Here is a 17490-nt window from a genome sequence, read left to right as displayed (position 1 = left end):
CTCCTTTCATGCCCAAATCAAGATTCCTTTCATGAGCAAAACGAGGAAGAACATCATGCCAGGCAGGCGCATTTACTGTGCAGTGTTTCGCAACAGTGTGATCCCTGTCGCCTATTGGTGAACACAAAGATCTCTTAACATGTGGGCCCAGCCCCACTCCAGACTTAGAACCTTGGCTGAGGGCTGGGGGTGATGAGAAGGGCAGGCCCCTAGCTCGTCTCAGAGGTGAAGACTGCCAGGCCCCGCTGTCCTGGAGACACCACTGTCAGGGCCTCCACCTCTCCACCCCCACGGGTGGGCTTCTGGAAGTGGATCTCCAGGATATCGTGCAGCTCTGGGCCATCCAGGACATCAGGAATGTTGAGCACCAGCACTGAGTGGGACACTGGCTGGAACTTGACCTGGAAATGAAGTCAGAGTAATAAGGGGCCAGCACTGAGGTGGGGTGGGCAGAGCCCCAGGGAACCATGAGAGGCATGGAAAGGCTAGTGGCAGATTGGCCAGTGGGGTGTGGAGCCTCTGATCCTGCCTTGAGCAAGTTTTCGGCAGACAGGTTACCCATCCAGCTCCCCTTCTTCATCCTCCCACTTACCTCAGCCTTCTGGATCTCCCCATTCATATAGGGGGAGACTGTCAGAGGGACCTGCGACCCACCCAGTGGCACTCTGAACTGGCCAGTCTGGCACAGGCGCTGGGCCACTGTGAGGAACAAGGAAAGGTGGACCTTTAGTGTTAAGCCCTCTCCTCTGCCATGGCTTTACCTCGTGCAGCCTGGACCCCAATCTCCCTCTTAGAGCCCTTACCCTCATCCTGAGCAAAGCCCATCATGACACTCCCTTGCAGCAATTCCCGAGTCTCCACATCACCACCCCCATTCTTTGTCTTGCCAAAGAAGATCTCCAGCTTGTCCAGCAGCTCCTCCTCATTCAGCTTCAGGCTAGCAGGAAACCCACTGATCAACACTCCTTGGCCTCTCATCTGGCTGGATACCTAGGGAGAGACAGGAGGGAGTGGTCCAGACACAGTCCTACCTCCCTGTGTCCCTTGCCTATTCCAAGACCTCTTGCCATTCTGTTACCTGGATGGTGGTCACCACGGGCAGCTCCAAGGGCTGAACCTGCACCCGTAGCCGGCACTCGTCCATGTCAATCACGTGTTCCTTTTTTTGCAGCACCCGCTCAGCCACTGGGTGGTGGGGGACAGGGTCAGTACTCAGAAACCTCCTTGTCTCCCTCCTGTGGGTCCCCAAACTCACCTTTGGGGTCATCGAAGGTGATCAGAGCAGAGCCTGCAGGCAGAGGGCAACAGATGCGCAAGTTGGAAATCAGAGACTTGGGCACTTTCCTGTCCTCCTGGGTGTGTCCTCGGAAAACCAGGGGGATCTCAGGCACTGAGAATGGGAGCTGGAGGTGGGGGAATAAAAGGGGGAGGAGAGGCTTATATAGTCTTCAAGGGTAGGAGTGTACCCCACTCCCTCCTAGAAAGAAGGTGTTCCCAATTCCATTTGATGCTGAGTGCCAGGGCTGAATACATTTGCTGAGAGAAGACTGGATTAATAAACAGATGGATGAATACAGGTGAGGCCCATACTGGACACTTTACATAGGAGATCTCCACCCTCTGACAAGCCCGGGAAGTAAAAGCTTCACTTTTCATATGAGAAAAGTGAAGTTCAGAGAATTCAAGTAACATGTTTGACATCACACAGCAAGAAAGTGACAGGCCAGGAAGCTAAGAACCCCCTAGTACTTTTCTACCAGACACATAGTCTCCCACCTTACCTTGTTTTGGGGGGAGGAGCCCCTGTGCTCCCTTTTCAGCTGCTGCAGCTCCTGCAACCTCATCTTTAGTCTGGACTGTTCCTCCTGGAGTACACGGAGGGTCTGTTAGAGCAAAAAGGAACAACCAAATGTCCACCTAACATTTTGGAAAATAAGCCCAGGGAAGAGGGCTTATTCTGGACTCTCCAGAAACCCAGGTGATGCTTAGTCCAAGCACAACCCCACCCCTTTACATGGTTCAGGCCATCCTGGCCTACTCCCCCAGGGCTTGGCTGGACTCAGCTGCTCTCGAAGGGCAGGAGCCCTTGCAGCTGCCCTGGCTGATTTGTGACCACAGATCTAGAGTTTGAGAAACAATTGGGCTCCTGCTATGTGCTCCTGGGTGCAGACACAGGGCAGTGGAAGGTGAGTGTTGCCAAACAGCACTCAGTGCATGGTTAGGTGACTGTGAAGAGCAGCGGGAGTCTGGAGGAGGGACTGTCCTGAAAGGGCTAACACACCTAGAAATGCCTCCAGGAGGAGGGACTTAGCGCTGCAAAATGACATAGTGATACCTTTAGCTAACATTTACTAAGTACTACTATATGCCACACACTGTGTTAAGCTCTTCACATGAATTGTATCACTCAATTCTTACAACAAGTCTAGGAGACGGATGCCCTCTTATTCTTAGTTTATAGGTGAAGAAACTAAAGTTCAGAGAAACTGACAGATTTGTCCTGTTACTTTACCCTAGGCAGTCTGACTCTACGCCTTACCCCACTAATCCATGCTTCACAGTAATGAAATCAAGCCCAGAATGGGAAGTAGTTCACCCATCTTATGGCAGGACCTTTGACTGCCACCCTCTTCACTGTATCAAGCAGCCGTGTATGTATGTATGTATGTATGTATTTATTTTTGAGAGAGTCTCACTTTGTTGCCCTCAGTAGAGTGCCCTGGTGTCATAACTCAACAGCAACCTCAAACTCTTGGGCTCAAGCTATCCTCCTGCCTCAGCCGTGCCTGCCACAACGCCCTGCTCTTTTTAGAGATGGGGTGTTGTTCTCACTTAGGCTAGTCTCAGACTCCTGAACTCAAGTGATCCACCCATCCTGGCCTCCCAGAGTGTGTGAGCCACAGTACCTGGCCTATTATTTGTATTTCTGTAAATCAGAGATTACAAACTCAGGTGCCTTTAAGGGCTAGTCAGATGACATCAATGAGTCTAGGGAATTATGGAGTGCTATAGGGAGTTGTGGGGACTCTGACAAACTGGAGGGGGCATGTCGCTGCTGAAGTGAATAATATTTTCTCAGCTCTAACAGAGTTTTTATTTTCCTTTTTTTTTTTCTTTTTCAGAGACAGAGTCTCACTTTGTCACCCTTGGTAGAGTGCCGTGGTGTCACAGCTCATAGCAACCTCCAGCTCCTGGGCTTAGGCAATTCTCTTGCCTCAGCCTCCCAAGTAGCTGGGACTACAGGTGCCCACCACAACACCTGGCTATTTTTTTGTTGCAATTTGGCCACAGCCGGGTTTGAAACTGCTACCTCGGTATATGGGGCTGGTGCCCTACTCAATGAGCCACAGGCGCCACCCCCTAACAGAGTTTTTATGCATAGAAATGTGGTTCCAGTATTTTACATTTTTTTTTGTAGAGACAGAGTCTCACTGGACCGCCCTCAGTAGAGTGCCGTGGCATCACACAGCTCACAGCAACCTCCAACTCGTGGGCTTAAGCGATTCTCTTGCCTCAGCCTCCCGAGCAGCTGGGACTACAGGCGCCCGCCACAACGCCCGGCTATTTTTTTGTTGCAGTTTGGCCTGGGCTTGGTCCGAACCCGCCACCTTGACACATGGGGCCGGCGCCCCACTCACTGAGCCACAGGCGCCGCCCTATTTTACATTTTTTTAAGAGAAATCAGAAATTTGCATTTTTTTTTTAGGGGACTATTTTTCTTTTTATTTTTTTCAGAGACAGAGTCTCACTTTATCACCCTCGGTAGAGTGCTATGGCATCACAGCTCACAGCAACCTCCAACTCCTGGGTTTAGGTGATTCTCTTGCCTCAGCCTCCCGAGTAGCTGGGAGGTGCCTGCCACAATGCCCGGCTATTTTTTTGTTGCAGTTTGGCTGGGGCTGGGTTTGAACCCACCGCCCTCAGTATATGGGCGCCGTACTCACTGAGCCACAGGTGCCACCCTGTTGCATTTTTATTTGAAAAAGATGGTTCGATTTGGAAAATATATAAAGCCAGGTATAGTGGCATATACCTATAATTCCAGTGACTTGGGAGGCTGAAGCAGGAAGATCACTGAAGCTCAGGAATTTGAATCCAGTCTGGGCAACATAGCAAGACCCTGTCTCTAAAATAAAATACTCTAGGCCAGGCACAATGGCTCATGCCTGTAATCCTAGCATTCTGGGATTGTCCTGAGGCAAGTGGATTGTCCTGAGCTCACAGGTTTGAGACCAACCTGAGAAAGAGCCAGAGCCCGGATCTAAAAGTAGCCAGGTGTTGTGGTGAGCACCTGTAGTCCCAGCTACTTGGGAGGCTGAGGCAAGAGAATCTCTTAAACCTAAGAGTTTGAAGTTGCTGTAAGCTATGACACTGTAGCACTCTACAGAGTGTGACAAAGCAAGACTCTGCCTCAAAAATAATAAAAATTAAAAAGTATTTATAATTGGGTTGGGCGAGGTGGCTCACATCTATAATCCTAGCACTCTGGGAGGCCGAGGTGGGTAGACTGCCTGAGCTCAACGGTTCAAGATCAGCCTGTGCTAGAGAGAGACCCTGTCTCTAAAAATAGCCAAGCCTTGTGGAGAGCACCTGTAAGTCCCAGCTACTTGGGTGACTGAGACAAGAGGATTGCTTGAGACCAAGAGTTGGAGGTTGCTGAGAGCTATGACGCCATGGCAATCTACCGAGGGTGTCAAAATGAGACTGTCTCAAAAACAAACAAACAAACAAACAAACAAACAAATTTATAATTGATAGCTTACTAGATAGAATTTCTTTTCTTTTTGTTTTGGAGACAGAGTCTCACTTTGACAACCTGGTTGGAGTGTTGGTGCTGCACAGCTCACAGCAACTTCAAACTCCTGGGCTCAAGTGATCCTCTTGTCTCAACCTCCCGAGTAGCTGGGTTTACAGACGTCTATCACAATGCCTAGCTAGATTTTCTACTTTTATTTATTTTTCTATTGAGACAAAGTCTCACTTTGTAACCCCCAGGAGAGTGCCATGGCATCATCATACCTCACTACCACCTCAAACTCTTGGGCTCAAGCAATCCTCTCGAATCAGCCTCCCAAGTAGCTGGGACTACAGGTACCCACCATAATATCTATTTTTAGAGATGGGGGGGTCTCGCTTTTGCTGAGGTTGGTCTAGAACTCCTAACCTCAAGCAATCCACTCACCTCTACCTCCCAAAGTGCTAGGATTGCAAGCATGAGCCACTGTGCCCAGCCAGCTTTTCTATTTTTAGTAGAGATAGGGTCTTGCTCTTGCTCAGGCTAGTCTCCAATACCTGAGGATTTTTTTTTTTTTTGAGACAGAGTCTTACTTTGTCACCCTCGGTAGAGTGCTGTGGTGTCACAGCTCACAGCAACCTCCAACTCTTGGGTTTACGCGATTCTCTTGCCTTAGTCTCCCGAGTAGCTGGGACTACAGGCGCCCACCACAATGCCTGGATTTTTTTTTGTTGTAGTTGTCATTGCCATCCTAGCTGGCCGGGGCCGGGCTCAAACCCAACACCCATGGTATTTGGGGCCGGCACCCTACCCACTGAGCCAAAGGTGCCACCCCCCAACATCTGAGTTTTTTTACTTTGTAGCCCTCAGTAAAGTGCTGTGACATCACAGCCCACAGCAACCTCCAATTCTTGGGCTTAGGCAATTCTCTTGCTTCCGCCTCCCAAATAGCTGGGACTACAGGGGCCTGCCACAATGACCAGCTATTTTTAGAGATTTGGTCTCACTCTGGCTCAGGCTGGTTTCGATCCTGTTAGCTCAGGAAATCCAAAGTGCTAAGATTACAGGCGTGATTGCCAAGGGTGGTACCAAGGATGACCAAGTGAGACTGTCTCAAAAAAAAAAAAAAAAAAATCCAAGAGAGAGATCTGTGCATTTGTAATAGAAGGGGTGGAATCAGGGAGGGAAGGGCTGGTAAAACTGGAGGTGGAGGGTGGCGCCTGTGGCTCAAGGAGTAGGGTGCCGGCCCCATATGCTGAGGGTGGTGGGTTCTAGCCCAGGCCTGGCCAATAAAACCTGCAAAATATAAATAAATAAATAAAACTGGAGAGGGGGACATTCCTTCATTTAACAGTATTTATTCAGGCTTAGCGCCTGTGGCTCAGTGAGTAGGGCACTGGCCACATACACAGAGACTGGTGGGTTTGAGCCCGGCCCGGGCCTGCTGAACAACAATGACAACTGCAACCAAAAAATAGCCAGGTGTTGTGGTAGGTGCCTGTAGTCCCAGCTACTCGGGAGGCTGAGGCAAGAGAATTGCTTAAGCCCAAGAGTTGGGCAGCACCTGTGGCTCAGTGGGTAAGGCGCTGGCCCCATACATTGAGGGTGGCAGGTTCAAACCCAGCCCTGGCTGAACTGCAGCAAAAAAAATAGCCAGGTGTTGTGGTGGGCATCTGTAGTCTCAGCTATTTGGGAGGCTGAGGCAAGAGAATCACCTAAGCCTAGAAGTTGGAGCTTGCTGTGGGCAGTGTGATGCCATGGCACTCTACGGAGGGCGATAAAATGAGACTGTCTCTACAAAAAAAAAAAAAAGGGCGGCGCCTGTGGCTCAGTCGGTAGGGTGCCGGCCCCATATACCGAGGGTGGCGGGTTCAAACCCGGCCCCGGCCAAACTGCAACCAAAAAAAAAATAGCCGGGCGTTGTGGCGGGCGCCTGTAGTCCCAGCTACTCGGGAGGCTGAGGCAAGAGAATCGCTTAAGCCCAGGAGTTGGAGATTGCTGTGAGCTGTGTGAGGCCACGGCACTCTACCGAGGGCCATAAAGTGAGACTCTGTCTCTACAAAAAAAAAAAAGCCCAAGAATCTGAGTTTGCTGTGAGCTCTGACACCATAGCACTCTACTGAGGGCAACATAGTGAGACTCTGTCTCAAAAAAAAAAAATAGTATTTATTCAGTACCTGCTGTATGCCAGGCTCTATACTGGGGGTGGATGATGACCAGGAAAGACAGGGCATTAGTCCTCACACAGCTTAGTCCAACACAAATAGGGCATTCCTGAGTCTGGGTGGACCACAGCAGAATGGTGAGGAAGGAACACCTCTTCCTGGACCTGGAGAAGGCTCCATGTTGAGTTGAAATATAACTATCAGGAGAGGAGAATTTTGGCAGATCTCAGGGGATAAGCATATGTCACTCATTAGAATAAATTTTTTTTTTTTTTTTAGAGACAGAGTGTCACTTTATCACCCTCAATAGTGCTGTGGTGTCACAGCTCACAGCAACCTCCAACTCCTGGGTTTAGGCGATTCTCTTGTCTCAGCCTCCCGAGTAGCTGGGACTACAGGCGCCTGCCACAACGCCGGGCTACTTTTGAACCCACCACCCTCAGTACATAGGGCCGGCGCCCTACTCACTGAGCCACAGGCTCCACCCAAGAGCAATTCTTATCTGTCTCACATAATCCTGAGTATCTGATAGAAACTATGAATTATCCTTCCAGAAAAAATGCACATTCACACAAGAAATTCATGAGCACCTATGGTGCTGGTTATGAGAGAATTCTGTCTTTGAGGCAGTGAGTTAGGAAACCACCTCCATAGGGGAGAGGTTAATCCCAGCCCTGCATTTCTTTCCAGCCCTTCAGCAGGTGTAAGAGATAGGCAGGAGGAGGCCTGGCTACAGGGCCCTGAGATACTTGTGGGTTCCTAGCCCAGAGAGACTCTCCCCTGTTTCTCCCCAGTCCCAGTTCCCTCCTCCCCACTTACAGCATCTAGAGTCGCTGACATGGGCTTGTTGTCTGTTTGAGTTGAAGTGTCAGAGCTGAGCACAAAGTGGCAGAGTCTATCAGGATTGACCTCTCCCTTCTGCTCCGAGTTTCTGCACGGCCTGAAATAGCTTCCCAAGCTTCTACAAGCAGGCTCTTTACTTCCACTTTCATTTCAGCGAAAGCCCTGCCCTTTGGTGCTCACAGGCCCCAAGATGTGACTTCCCCACTTCTGGGAGGAGCCTTCCAGGTGTCCACCCAGCTATGAGCCCTCAAGGGAAGCCACATCACAGCAACCGGGAACTGAATGCTGGCTCTAATCACTATTCTCCAACAAGCAATCCCAGGGCAAGCTTGTTGGTAGAGCTTGCCATGTTAATAGATATATATATATATATATATATATATATATATATTTTTTTTTTTTTTTTTTTTTGCAGTTTTTGGCCAGGGCTGGATTTGAACCCGCCACCTCCAGCATATGGAACCGCGCCCTACCCCTTTGAGCCACAGGCACCGCCCCTAGATATTCTTTCTTTTTAGAGACTCATTTTGTCGCCTTTGGTAGAATGCCGTGGCATCACAGCTCACTGCAACCTCCAGCTCTTGGGCTTTGGAGATTTTCTTACCTCAGCTTCATGAGTAGCTGGAACTACAGGTGCCTGCCACAATGCCCTGGCTTTTTGTTGCAGTTTGGCAGGGACTGGGTTCGAACCCACCACGCTCGGTATATGGGGCCAGCACTGAGCCACAGGTGCCACCCTAGATATTTTCTTAGATCCTAGAATGATGTTGGACACACGCAAATTTGACAGAATAATTGTTGAATGAATGAGAAATGCCACCAGCAAAGGTAAGTTCACAAAACTTTTTTTTTTTTTGTAGAGACAAGAGTCTCACTTTATTGCCCTCGGTAGAGTGCCGTGGTGTCACACAGCTCACAGCAACCTCCGAATCCTTGGGCTTAGGCAATTCTCTTGTCTCAGCCTCCCAAGTAGCTGGGACTACAGGTGCCCGCCATAACGCCCGGCTATTTTTTTTTGTTGTTGCAGTTTGGCCGGGGCTGGGTTTGAACCCGCCACCCTCGGCATATGGGGCCGGCGCCCTACCCGCTGAGCCACAGGCGCCACCCAAAGCTTTTTTTTTTTTGAGACAGAGTCTTGTTGCCCTCGGTAGAGGGCATGGGTGTCACAGCTCACAGCAACCTCAAACTCTTGGGTTTAAGCAATTCTCTTGCCTCAGCCTCCCAAGTAGCTGGGACTACAGATGCCAACAATGCCCGGCTATTTTTTGGTTGCAGTTGTCATTGTTTTAGCCAGGCTGGGCCCGCCTCAGTGTTTGTGGTTGGCACAGTAACCACTGTGCTACAGGTGCCGAACCCTATTTTTCTCTTTACAGATAAGAAAACTTGGCGCAGAAATTCAGAAACTTGTCCAAAGTCGCAAGGCAAGTAAGCTGAGAAGCCTGTATTTAAAACTGGTAGGAACAGTATTTATTTGAACTTAGGCCTCTAGAGTGGAAGGAACTTGTTAAATCTTCAAAGGAGGGTTTAAGTTCAGTTCCATTTCTGTATGTAAGAGTGTCTCCACCGAGATGCCTTAATACCCGGGGGTGAGAAAAATCAAGTCATGAAGGACAGTGTGTAGTGGGTTTGTTTCCTAGTAAGTATTTCACCTAGTCCAGGGTTTCTTCCACTGCTAAGTTACTTACCAACCCCATTTCTCAGCCCTTGCCCCATATCACAGGTGGAAGTGTGGTACCAACTGCAAGACTTGGCAAATTGGCCTGTTTGTTCTAGTTCCATCTAGTGACTTACGAGCAGTAATACCGGGTCGCAGTTAATCATCCAGAGTGGTAAACTGCTGGATCCTAACCCAAACCCTTTGAACCATAATTGTCCTTTCTACTCACTACCTGCTGGGGCCAGTTTGGGAAGTTCTTCTTTGTTCCACCAAATGTTTGCTCCAGGCTCAGGCCTTCATCATCCCTATTACCCAGGGAGTATCTCAAGGGTAGTCCCTAAAAATCTGCTAGAAACACAGACTTACCAAATCAGTCTGAAGGGCAGACTTTAGCAATCTGTGGTTTAACCACCCACCCAGATGATTTCCACCTGATCCAATACCGGAGCCCCTCAGGTTAGTGGTTTTCAGTCCAAAATACCTAATCCCTTGGCAGGGCATGGTGGCTCACACCTGTAATCCTAGCACTGTGGGAGGCTGAGGCAGGTGGATTACCTGAGCCAGAGACCTCACCTCTAAAAATACCTGTAAACCCAGCTACTTGAGAGGCTGAGGCAAGAGAATCGCTTAAGCCCAAGAGTTTGAGGTTGCTGTGAGGTATGATGCTATAGTACTCTACCAAGAGCAAGGAAGTGAGACTATTCCAAAACAAACCAAACCCTAGTCCCCAGAGGCTTTTGGCTATCTTAAGGGGCAGGGCATAGCTCAGGTTCTCCTAGCATGTAATGGTTATGTACAAGCTAGAGAGGTTAAATAATTCTGCACAGGGAAGAATTACCTCACCTAAAAATATTAGCACAGTAGCACTGAGCACAGCCAAATTGTTAAAGGATTATCAGGCAAAGGACAGTAGTGTAATTCTCACAAAGGCAGATTTACATTTAGGCACTTTTTGAGACGGAGCCTCAAACTGTTGCCCTGGGTAGAGTGCTGTGGCATCACAGCTCACAGCAACCTCCAACTCCTAGGCCAAGTGATTCTCCTGCCTTTGCCTCCCAAGTAGCTTGGACTATAGGGGCCTGCCACAACACCCAGCTACTTTTTGGTTGCAGCCGTCATAGTTGTTTGGTGGGCCTGAGCTGGATTTAAACCCACCATCTCAGGTGTATGTGGCTGGTGCCTTAGCCGCTTGAGCCACAGGCACCGAGCCTAGAAACCTTTTTTTAAAGAGATAGGGTCTTTGAAAATTGTCCAGGGTGGCTTCAGCCTCTGAGCAACTGGGATTACAGGATCACGTCTGACTGGATTTAATTTCTCCATTTTACCACAGCACCACATCCACCACCCAATATCTCTTATCCTATCAATGTTCTCCCTTCCCCAGTCTGATAATACCCATAGCAAGCAGACAGAGAATTTTTTTAAAAATATTTTTAATGACTGAGACAAAAACACCTAAAACCGCAATTTCTGGAAGAACCACTTATTCTTGCCCGTCTTGTACCTAGAAGGGGAAAAAAATGAAACCAATGAGAAACAGGAAGACAAAAGTCTTTTCATAGGAGAATAGTGAAACTGTACCCCAAGATCAACTATCAAAGCCTATTTACCTCTCTTCAAACTTGACCTTGGCCTCCCGTCGGGCCTTGCGTTTAAGAGCAGGGTCTCTGAAGACATCCTTGTTGACGACAGTTTTGTCCAAGGGAATATCTACAGAGTACCTGGGGACAACAGCGGACAGGTAGGATTAGTCCCCATACTGCCATGGTACCCACAAAGCCCAAGTCCTCCTGGGACACTGGGGAGTCAGGGCCTGACTCTTTAGAATTAATCATCAAAAGCTGTGTCCTGGCTGGGTGCGGCGGCTCAACACCTGTAATCCTAGCACTTGGGAGGCCAAAGTAGGTGGATTGCCTGAGCTCACAGGTTCAACACCAACCTGAGCCAGAGTGAGATTCTTGTCTCTAAAAATATCCAGGTGTGGGCAGCGCCTGTGGCTCAGTGAGTAGGGCACCAGCCCCATATACCGAGGGTGGCGGGTTCAAACCCAGCCCCGGCCAAACTGCAACAACAACAAAAAATAGCTGGGCGTTGTGGCAGGCCCCTGTAGTCCCAGCTGTTCGGGAGGCTGAGGCAAGAGAATCGCCTAAGCCCAAGAGCTGGAAATTGCTGTGAGCAGTATGACGCCACGGCACTCTACTGAGGGCAGTAAAGTGAGACTGTCTCTACAAAAAAAAAAAAAAAAAAAAAAAAAAAAGCCAGGTGTTATGGCAAGCACCTGTAGTTCCAGCTACTAGGGAGGTTGAGACAAAAAGAGGATCCCTTGAGCCCAAGAGTTGGAGGTTGCTGTGGGCTATGATACCAGGGCACTCTACCGAGGGCAACAAAGTGAGATTTTGGGGGGGGGGGGAAAAAAAGCTGTGTCCTTATGACACTCTTTAACTCATTTACATGGATTCAAGCCATTAAAAAATTTCCCACTTCAAAGGTCGGGCCTTGTGGCAGGCACCTGTAGTCCCAGCTACTTGGGAGGCTGAGGCAAAAGCATTGCTTGCCCAAGAGTCTGAGGTTGCTGTGATGCCACAGCACTCTACTGAGGGTGACAAAGTGAGACTATGTCTCAAAAAAAAAAAAATCCCATTTCATCCTCAATTTTCACAGCTAATCTTTTTTTGTTGTTGTTTTTGAGACAGAGTTTCAAGCCTAGGTAGAGTACTGTGGAGTCATAGCTCACAGCAACCTCAAACTCTTGGGCTTAAGCGATTCTCTTGCTTCAGCCTCCCGAGTAGCTGGGACTATAGGCGCCCACAACGCCTGGCTATTTTTGTTGCTGTTGCAATTTTCATTGTTTAGCAGGCCTGGGCCGGGCTCAAACCTGCCAGCCTCAGTGTATGTGGCCGGTGCCCTAAACACTGTGGTACGGGCACCAAGCCTGTTTTGTTGTTTAGAGTGCTGTGCGGGGCTCAAAGGATCATCCTGCCTCAGCCTTCAAGTAGCAGGGACTACAGGCACCATAATGTCTAGTTAATTTTTCTAGTTCTCTTGGTCTAGTCCAGACTGGTCTATTATTCCTGAGCTCAAAAGATCCTTAGCCTTCCAGAGATTATAGGGGGTAAGTTATTTTACCTGGTCAGTTAGACCTTTTTTTTTGGAGACAGAGCCTCAAGCTGTCGCCCTGGGTAGTGCCGTAGCATCACAGCTCACAGCAACCTCAAACTCCTGGGCTCAAGAGATTCTCCTGCCTCCACCTCCCAAGTAGCTGGGACTACAGGCACCTACCACAACACCCGGCTATTTTTTTTGGTTGCAGCCGTCACTGTTGTTGGCGGGCCTGAGCTGGATTCAAACCCGCCAGCTCAGGTGTATGTGACTGTGCCTTAGATGCTTTTGCCACAGGCACCAAGCTGTAGGGCTTTTTTGGGGGGCTGGGGGGAGACAAGAGTTTCAAGCCGTCACCCTGGGTAGAGTGCTGTGGGATCCTAGCTCACAGCATCCTCCTGCCTCAGTTTTTCTATTTTTAGTAGAGATGGGGTTTTGATTTTTGCTCAGACTGGTCTCAAACTCGTGAGCTCAAGAAATCCACCACCTCAGCCTCCCAAGTGCTAAGATTACAGGATTGAATTATTGCATCTGGCCCATTAGGCCTATATATATATATTTTTTTTTTTTTTCAGAGTCCCATTCTGTTGCCCTGGGTACAGTGCCATGGCATCACAGCTCATAGCAAGCTCTAGCTCTTGGGCTTAGGCAATTCTCTTGCCTCAGCCTCCCAAGTAGCTGGGATTACAGGAGCCTGCCACACTACCTATCTTTTAGAGATGAGGTCTCACTCTTGTTCAGGATGGTGAACTCAAGCAGTCCGCCCGTCTTGGCCCACCAGAGTGCTAGGATTACAGGTGTTAGCCACCTCGCCTAGTCCAAGGTTACCTTTTTTTTGAGACAGAGCCTCACTTTATTGCCCTTGGTAGAGTGCTGTGGCATCACAGCTCACAGCATGCTCTAGCTCTTGGGCTTAGGCAATTCTCTTCCCTCAGCCTCCCGAGTAGCTGGGACTACAGGCACCCGTCACAACACCTGGCTTTCTTTTGTTGCAGTTTGGCTGGGGCTGGGTTCGAACCTGCCACACTTGGTATATGGGGCCAGTGCCCTACTCACTGAGCCACAGGTGCCGCCCAGTTAGGCCTATTGTAGAATATGTACCGTAGAATATTGTCAAAGACCAGGATTAAGGGCCTAGCAGGTGAGCAAAATTACCTTTACTCATTCACCAACCTGTTTTTTGGTTGTTTTCCCCCCACCCCCAGATAGGGTCTTGCTCAGTTGCTAGGGCTAGACGGCAGTGATGTTATCACAGCTCACTGCAATCTCCAACTCCTGCGTTCAAGCCATCTTCCTGCCTTAGCCAGCGCAGCTGGGACTACGAGTGTGTCACCATTCCCAGCTAAGTTTTTTATTTTTGTAGAGACAGGGTCTTAATCTTGCTTACAATGATATCGTACTCCTGACCTCAAGTAATCCTCCTGCCTCAGGCTCCCAAAGTGCTAAGATTACAGGTGTGAGCCACCAGTGCCTGGCCTACCAAATATATATATATATATATTTATTTTTCTGAGACAGAGTCTTAAGCGTCGCCCTGGGTAGAGTGCCGTGGCATCACAGCTCACAGCAACCTCCAACTCCTGGGCTCAAGTGATTCTTCTGCCTCAGCCTCCCAAGTAGCTGGGACTATAGGCGCCTGCCACAATGCCCGGCTATTTTTTGGATAGAGCTGTCATTGTTTGGCAGGCCTGGGCTGGACTCGAACCTGCCAACTCAGGTGTATGTGGCTGGTGCCAAGCCCTACCAACTATTTTTGAAAGATTATAGTAATTATCCTTGAAAGTGGAACAGCTGAAGAATTCCAAGCCTGCTCCTCCACTATTAACTGGCTTGCTCCTTAAAGAGGATTCTTTTCAGAAGAAATAAAGACATAAAGTACAAGTTTTGAAGATATTTTTTTCAATACTGCATGGCCAAGTCAGGGAACACAAAACAGGATCAAGTCTCCAAAATGGATGAAAGAGGCAAGACTGGAAACCATGACCACTTTATAAGTTGAAGACTGACAAACTGGAAATAACATCCCTTCCCAGCATTGATTCCAATGCCAGGCTATCATATCATTTTTCTGTCCAGCAGGGTAGTGAGAAGAAATAAAAAAAATTCCAGTTCTTGAAATGCTCACCTTGTGGGCATGAGGTGATTGTAGTTATAAACTTTTACAAAAGACTTGATCTTTGAACGCTTGGCAATCTTCTTCTTGCCCATAGCAGCTGTCACTTTGCGGGGATAGCGGTCAATTCCAGCCACCAGAGCATGGCTATAGGGGCGGTCTGAGGTGCCATCATCAATGTTCTAAACAAGCAACAATTGAATATGTTACTCACTGAGGTCCTATTAGGCTCTGTGCTAGACAAAGACACGTACAAAAAAACACTCCCACCTCCAGCAGCCTGAGACCCACCACTGTAGAGAAAAATCACAATGCTATGCTAGATGCCCAAAGACTTAACAAGACAGTGTTTATGTCCACTAGGAAAACTCTGGAAAGGCTCATGGGAGATAAGAAATTTGAAAGTAAGAAATAGTTAACATTATGAAGTGTTTGCTTTGTGCCAAGCTCCGTCCTTAGTACTTTACATCTATTAAAGTCCGCCAGGATTACACTTTTAGCAAAAAGCAGAGTCAGGACTCCCGACTGCAGCCTATGTCCAAAGACTAGTCTCAGGTAGGTAGAAGAATCTGAACTAGAGGTACTCCCAAGTCCTCAGTACAGCAAAATCCACTGCTGTGTGTGGCTAGAGTTTGGGGAAATCTCACAAGAGGCTCCAATGAAGTAGGTAGGATGCAAATCGTAAAGAACTAGAATACTGTGACCATGTTGACTAAAAGCAATGTATTTCCTTAAAGAGTCTCAGCTGCAGTATCTACTACCTGTTGATGTCAGGTAAATTAGTGAACACCTCTAAACCTTAGCAGTAAAAAGGAACCTCCCTACTACGGCTACAAGGATTGCTCACACCAACACCTGGAAGGCAGTGGTGGGCACCTAGGAAGCCTTCAGTGTATTGGTCATCATTACTGTTTAACAGTTAATGCGTTAGGTGTCTAATTCAATTCACGTTTGTTTCTATTTTGCATCTTCCTCTCTCAATGCTTTCGTGTCCGCCCCCTTGCTCTCGGCTACTGCCCCAGAAGGAGGTTCTGAATTTCAAGCCTGCAGTGCCTGCCCGCATGCCGCCCGCCGCAGCTGGCCTGGTCCCGGGACGTAGGGCCAGAGAGGTCCACGAAGCTTGTACCTTCACGATGACGGCTTTGCGTCCGGAGTAGCGTCCGGCCAGGACCAGCACCACTTTCCCAGGTTTCATGAATTTGCCCATTTCTGCAGAAAGCAAGAAAGGGCCGCTTAGAAATCTGTGAAGTCAAAATTCCCTGAGCCGACTCCTGCCTACAAGCCCAAGGCTTGGGCCCGGGACTTCAGTCTGTGCTTCCTACCGTCTTGGCCCAGGCGACCTGCGGGCTTTGCTCATAGGACAAGATCTACTACGGAACCGCCAGAGACCCAGGAACGGAACATACCCGGCGCCGCCCCGGCCCTCAATGCCCAGAACGCGGATGGCAGCGGATTGGAGGACCCACCGCGAGACGCCACTCACCGACAGCAAGCACCAAGGCCTACAGAAAGAGGAAGGAAGACTACTTCCGTTAACCTTTCACCCGGGGATAGGTGATCTCACGTCCGGTCCCGCCCCTCAGGCCTCACCGCGCTACTTGAGTGGTGCTCGGAGTTTTGAGTAGCAGGAGAAAGAAGTTCCAAGCGGGAATGCGCAGTGGGTAGCTCATTTATTTGAATTAAACTTTATTAGCAGCGCCAGCAGACCAGAGCAAAGGAGTCTTTGTTTCTAGCGTGCGGAAGGACGAGCAGGGGTGGCTGTGCACATTCACTGTTTAGATTTAGTCACTTTGTTTTGTTGTAGTTCCCTTCTCTGGCTCAGGGACATTTTAAGTTTCGGAACTTGCCGTAGTGATCTTAGTTGGCAGCACTATGCTAACAACTTAGTAAGGTTTCATAACCTTGGTATATCATGTCCCACAGCTGTGTTCATGTGGACATGCGGCGGTTTTTTGTTGGATGGCGTTCATTGTTGTGTGTGTTTGTGTTCTGGCAAGAAGGCTGGAGCTTGAGTTAGAGCAACGAACAAAGATCTAATTTCTTGTTAAAGTTGTTAAGAGTGGAAGTAAAGGGCGGCGCCTGTGGCTCAGTTGGTAAGGCGCTGGCCCCATATACTGAGGGTGCGGGTTCAAACCCGGCCCCGGCTGAACTGCAACCAAAAAATAGCTGGGCGTTGGGGCGGGCGCCTGTAGTCCCAGCTTCTTGGGAGGCTGAGGCAAGAGAATCGCTTAAGCCCAGGAGTTGGAGGTTGCTGTGAGCTGTGTGATGCCATGGCACTCTACCGAGGGCCATAAAGTGAGACTCTGTCTCTACAAAAAAAAAGAGTGGAAGTAAAATCAGGGACATATTAGTCCGACTTTATGGAGATAATGTCCTGAAGGAATCAGCAGTGTACAAATGGATTTAATGTTTTTCTGAGGGTGGAGAAAGCAGTCATTGATGAACAAAGGTCAAGGCCGCTAGTAACAAGCAGAACTGACGAAAACATGCCAAAAATTCACTGAATTTCGCATCAAAATCATCGGATGACTGTGAAAAGCATAGCAGAGCAAGTAAACCTTGATAGAGAAACAGGAAAATCTCAACCAAAAATCTTGGCATGAGAAAGATGTGTGCAAAAATGGTCCTGAAGGAGCTCATCAGTGAACAAAAGCAAAGGCGAGTCCAAGTTTGCCAAAACTTTTTGGAGAGGCAAGATGATGTTTTGGGTCATGTTAATTTGCTGGTGATGGAACGTGTATGTACCAAAACAACCCTGAAACAAAGCGTCAAAGTACACCATGGAAGTCAGCCAGTTCTCTATAACCAAAACAGTTCTGTCGGTTTTCAAACCCTTGGGCTCAGGTGATCCTTCTGCCTCAGCCTCCCAAGTAGCTGA

The 17490-nt window shown here is 48.8% G+C and overlaps 2 protein-coding genes across 6 annotated transcripts; both read right to left on the bottom strand.

Annotated features, from left to right (window-relative positions):
• Positions 1–41: 41 nt before the first annotated feature.
• IFI35 (interferon induced protein 35) lies at positions 42–7892 on the bottom strand. 2 transcript variants are annotated; one of them, XM_053568928.1, is made up of 7 exons: positions 7720–7892; positions 1782–1865; positions 1256–1403; positions 1079–1185; positions 804–990; positions 593–699; positions 42–401 (listed from the first exon to the last, which is right to left on the bottom strand). In XM_053568928.1, the coding sequence occupies exons 1-7, from the start codon at positions 7738–7740 to the stop codon at positions 210–212; spliced, it is 846 nt and encodes a 281-aa protein (XP_053424903.1). In that variant the 5' UTR covers positions 7741–7892; the 3' UTR covers positions 42–209. The 2 variants fall into 2 exon arrangements, with proteins under 2 accessions (XP_053424903.1, XP_053424902.1); XM_053568927.1 differs by having other exon boundaries at positions 1782–1883; positions 7720–7891.
• A 2905-nt stretch (positions 7893–10797) lies between these two features.
• RPL27 (ribosomal protein L27) lies at positions 10798–16155 on the bottom strand. Of its 4 annotated transcripts, none has more exons than XM_053568938.1 (5): positions 16096–16155; positions 15739–15821; positions 14625–14794; positions 11011–11121; positions 10798–10904 (listed from the first exon to the last, which is right to left on the bottom strand). In XM_053568938.1, the coding sequence occupies exons 2-5, from the start codon at positions 15817–15819 to the stop codon at positions 10856–10858; spliced, it is 411 nt and encodes a 136-aa protein (XP_053424913.1). In that variant the 5' UTR covers positions 15820–15821; positions 16096–16155; the 3' UTR covers positions 10798–10855. The 4 variants fall into 4 exon arrangements, with proteins under 4 accessions (XP_053424913.1, XP_053424916.1, XP_053424915.1 ...); XM_053568941.1 differs by having other exon boundaries at positions 16019–16147; XM_053568940.1 differs by having other exon boundaries at positions 15739–15853; positions 16096–16120.
• Between the last annotated feature and the right edge of the window lie 1335 nt (positions 16156–17490).

This window comes from Nycticebus coucang, chromosome 18 (assembly GCF_027406575.1).
Source record: "Nycticebus coucang isolate mNycCou1 chromosome 18, mNycCou1.pri, whole genome shotgun sequence".
Lineage (NCBI taxonomy): Eukaryota > Metazoa > Chordata > Mammalia > Primates > Lorisidae > Nycticebus > Nycticebus coucang.
The sequence above is the reverse complement of the archived record's forward strand: the minus strand, read 5'-3'. Positions and strand labels throughout refer to the sequence as shown.

Coding starts and splice junctions, on each gene's coding strand:
- IFI35 (XM_053568927.1), bottom strand. CDS start 7,740: ATGTCAGCGACTCTAGATGCT. Junction 1,404..1,781: donor GCTCCTCCCCCCAAAACAAG/GTAAGGTGGGAG, acceptor CCCCACCTCCAG/CTCCCATTCTCAGTGCCTGA. Junction 700..803: donor GGGCTTTGCTCAGGATGAGG/GTAAGGGCTCTA, acceptor TGTTCCTCACAG/TGGCCCAGCGCCTGTGCCAG.
- RPL27 (XM_053568938.1), bottom strand. CDS start 15,819: ATGGGCAAATTCATGAAACCTGGGAAAGTGGTGCTGGTCCTGGCCGGA. Junction 14,795..15,738: donor GCAAAGCCGTCATCGTGAAG/GTACAAGCTTCG, acceptor TTGCTTGTTTAG/AACATTGATGATGGCACCTC. Junction 11,122..14,624: donor AATCACCTCATGCCCACAAG/GTGAGCATTTCA, acceptor TGTTGTCCCCAG/GTACTCTGTAGATATTCCCT.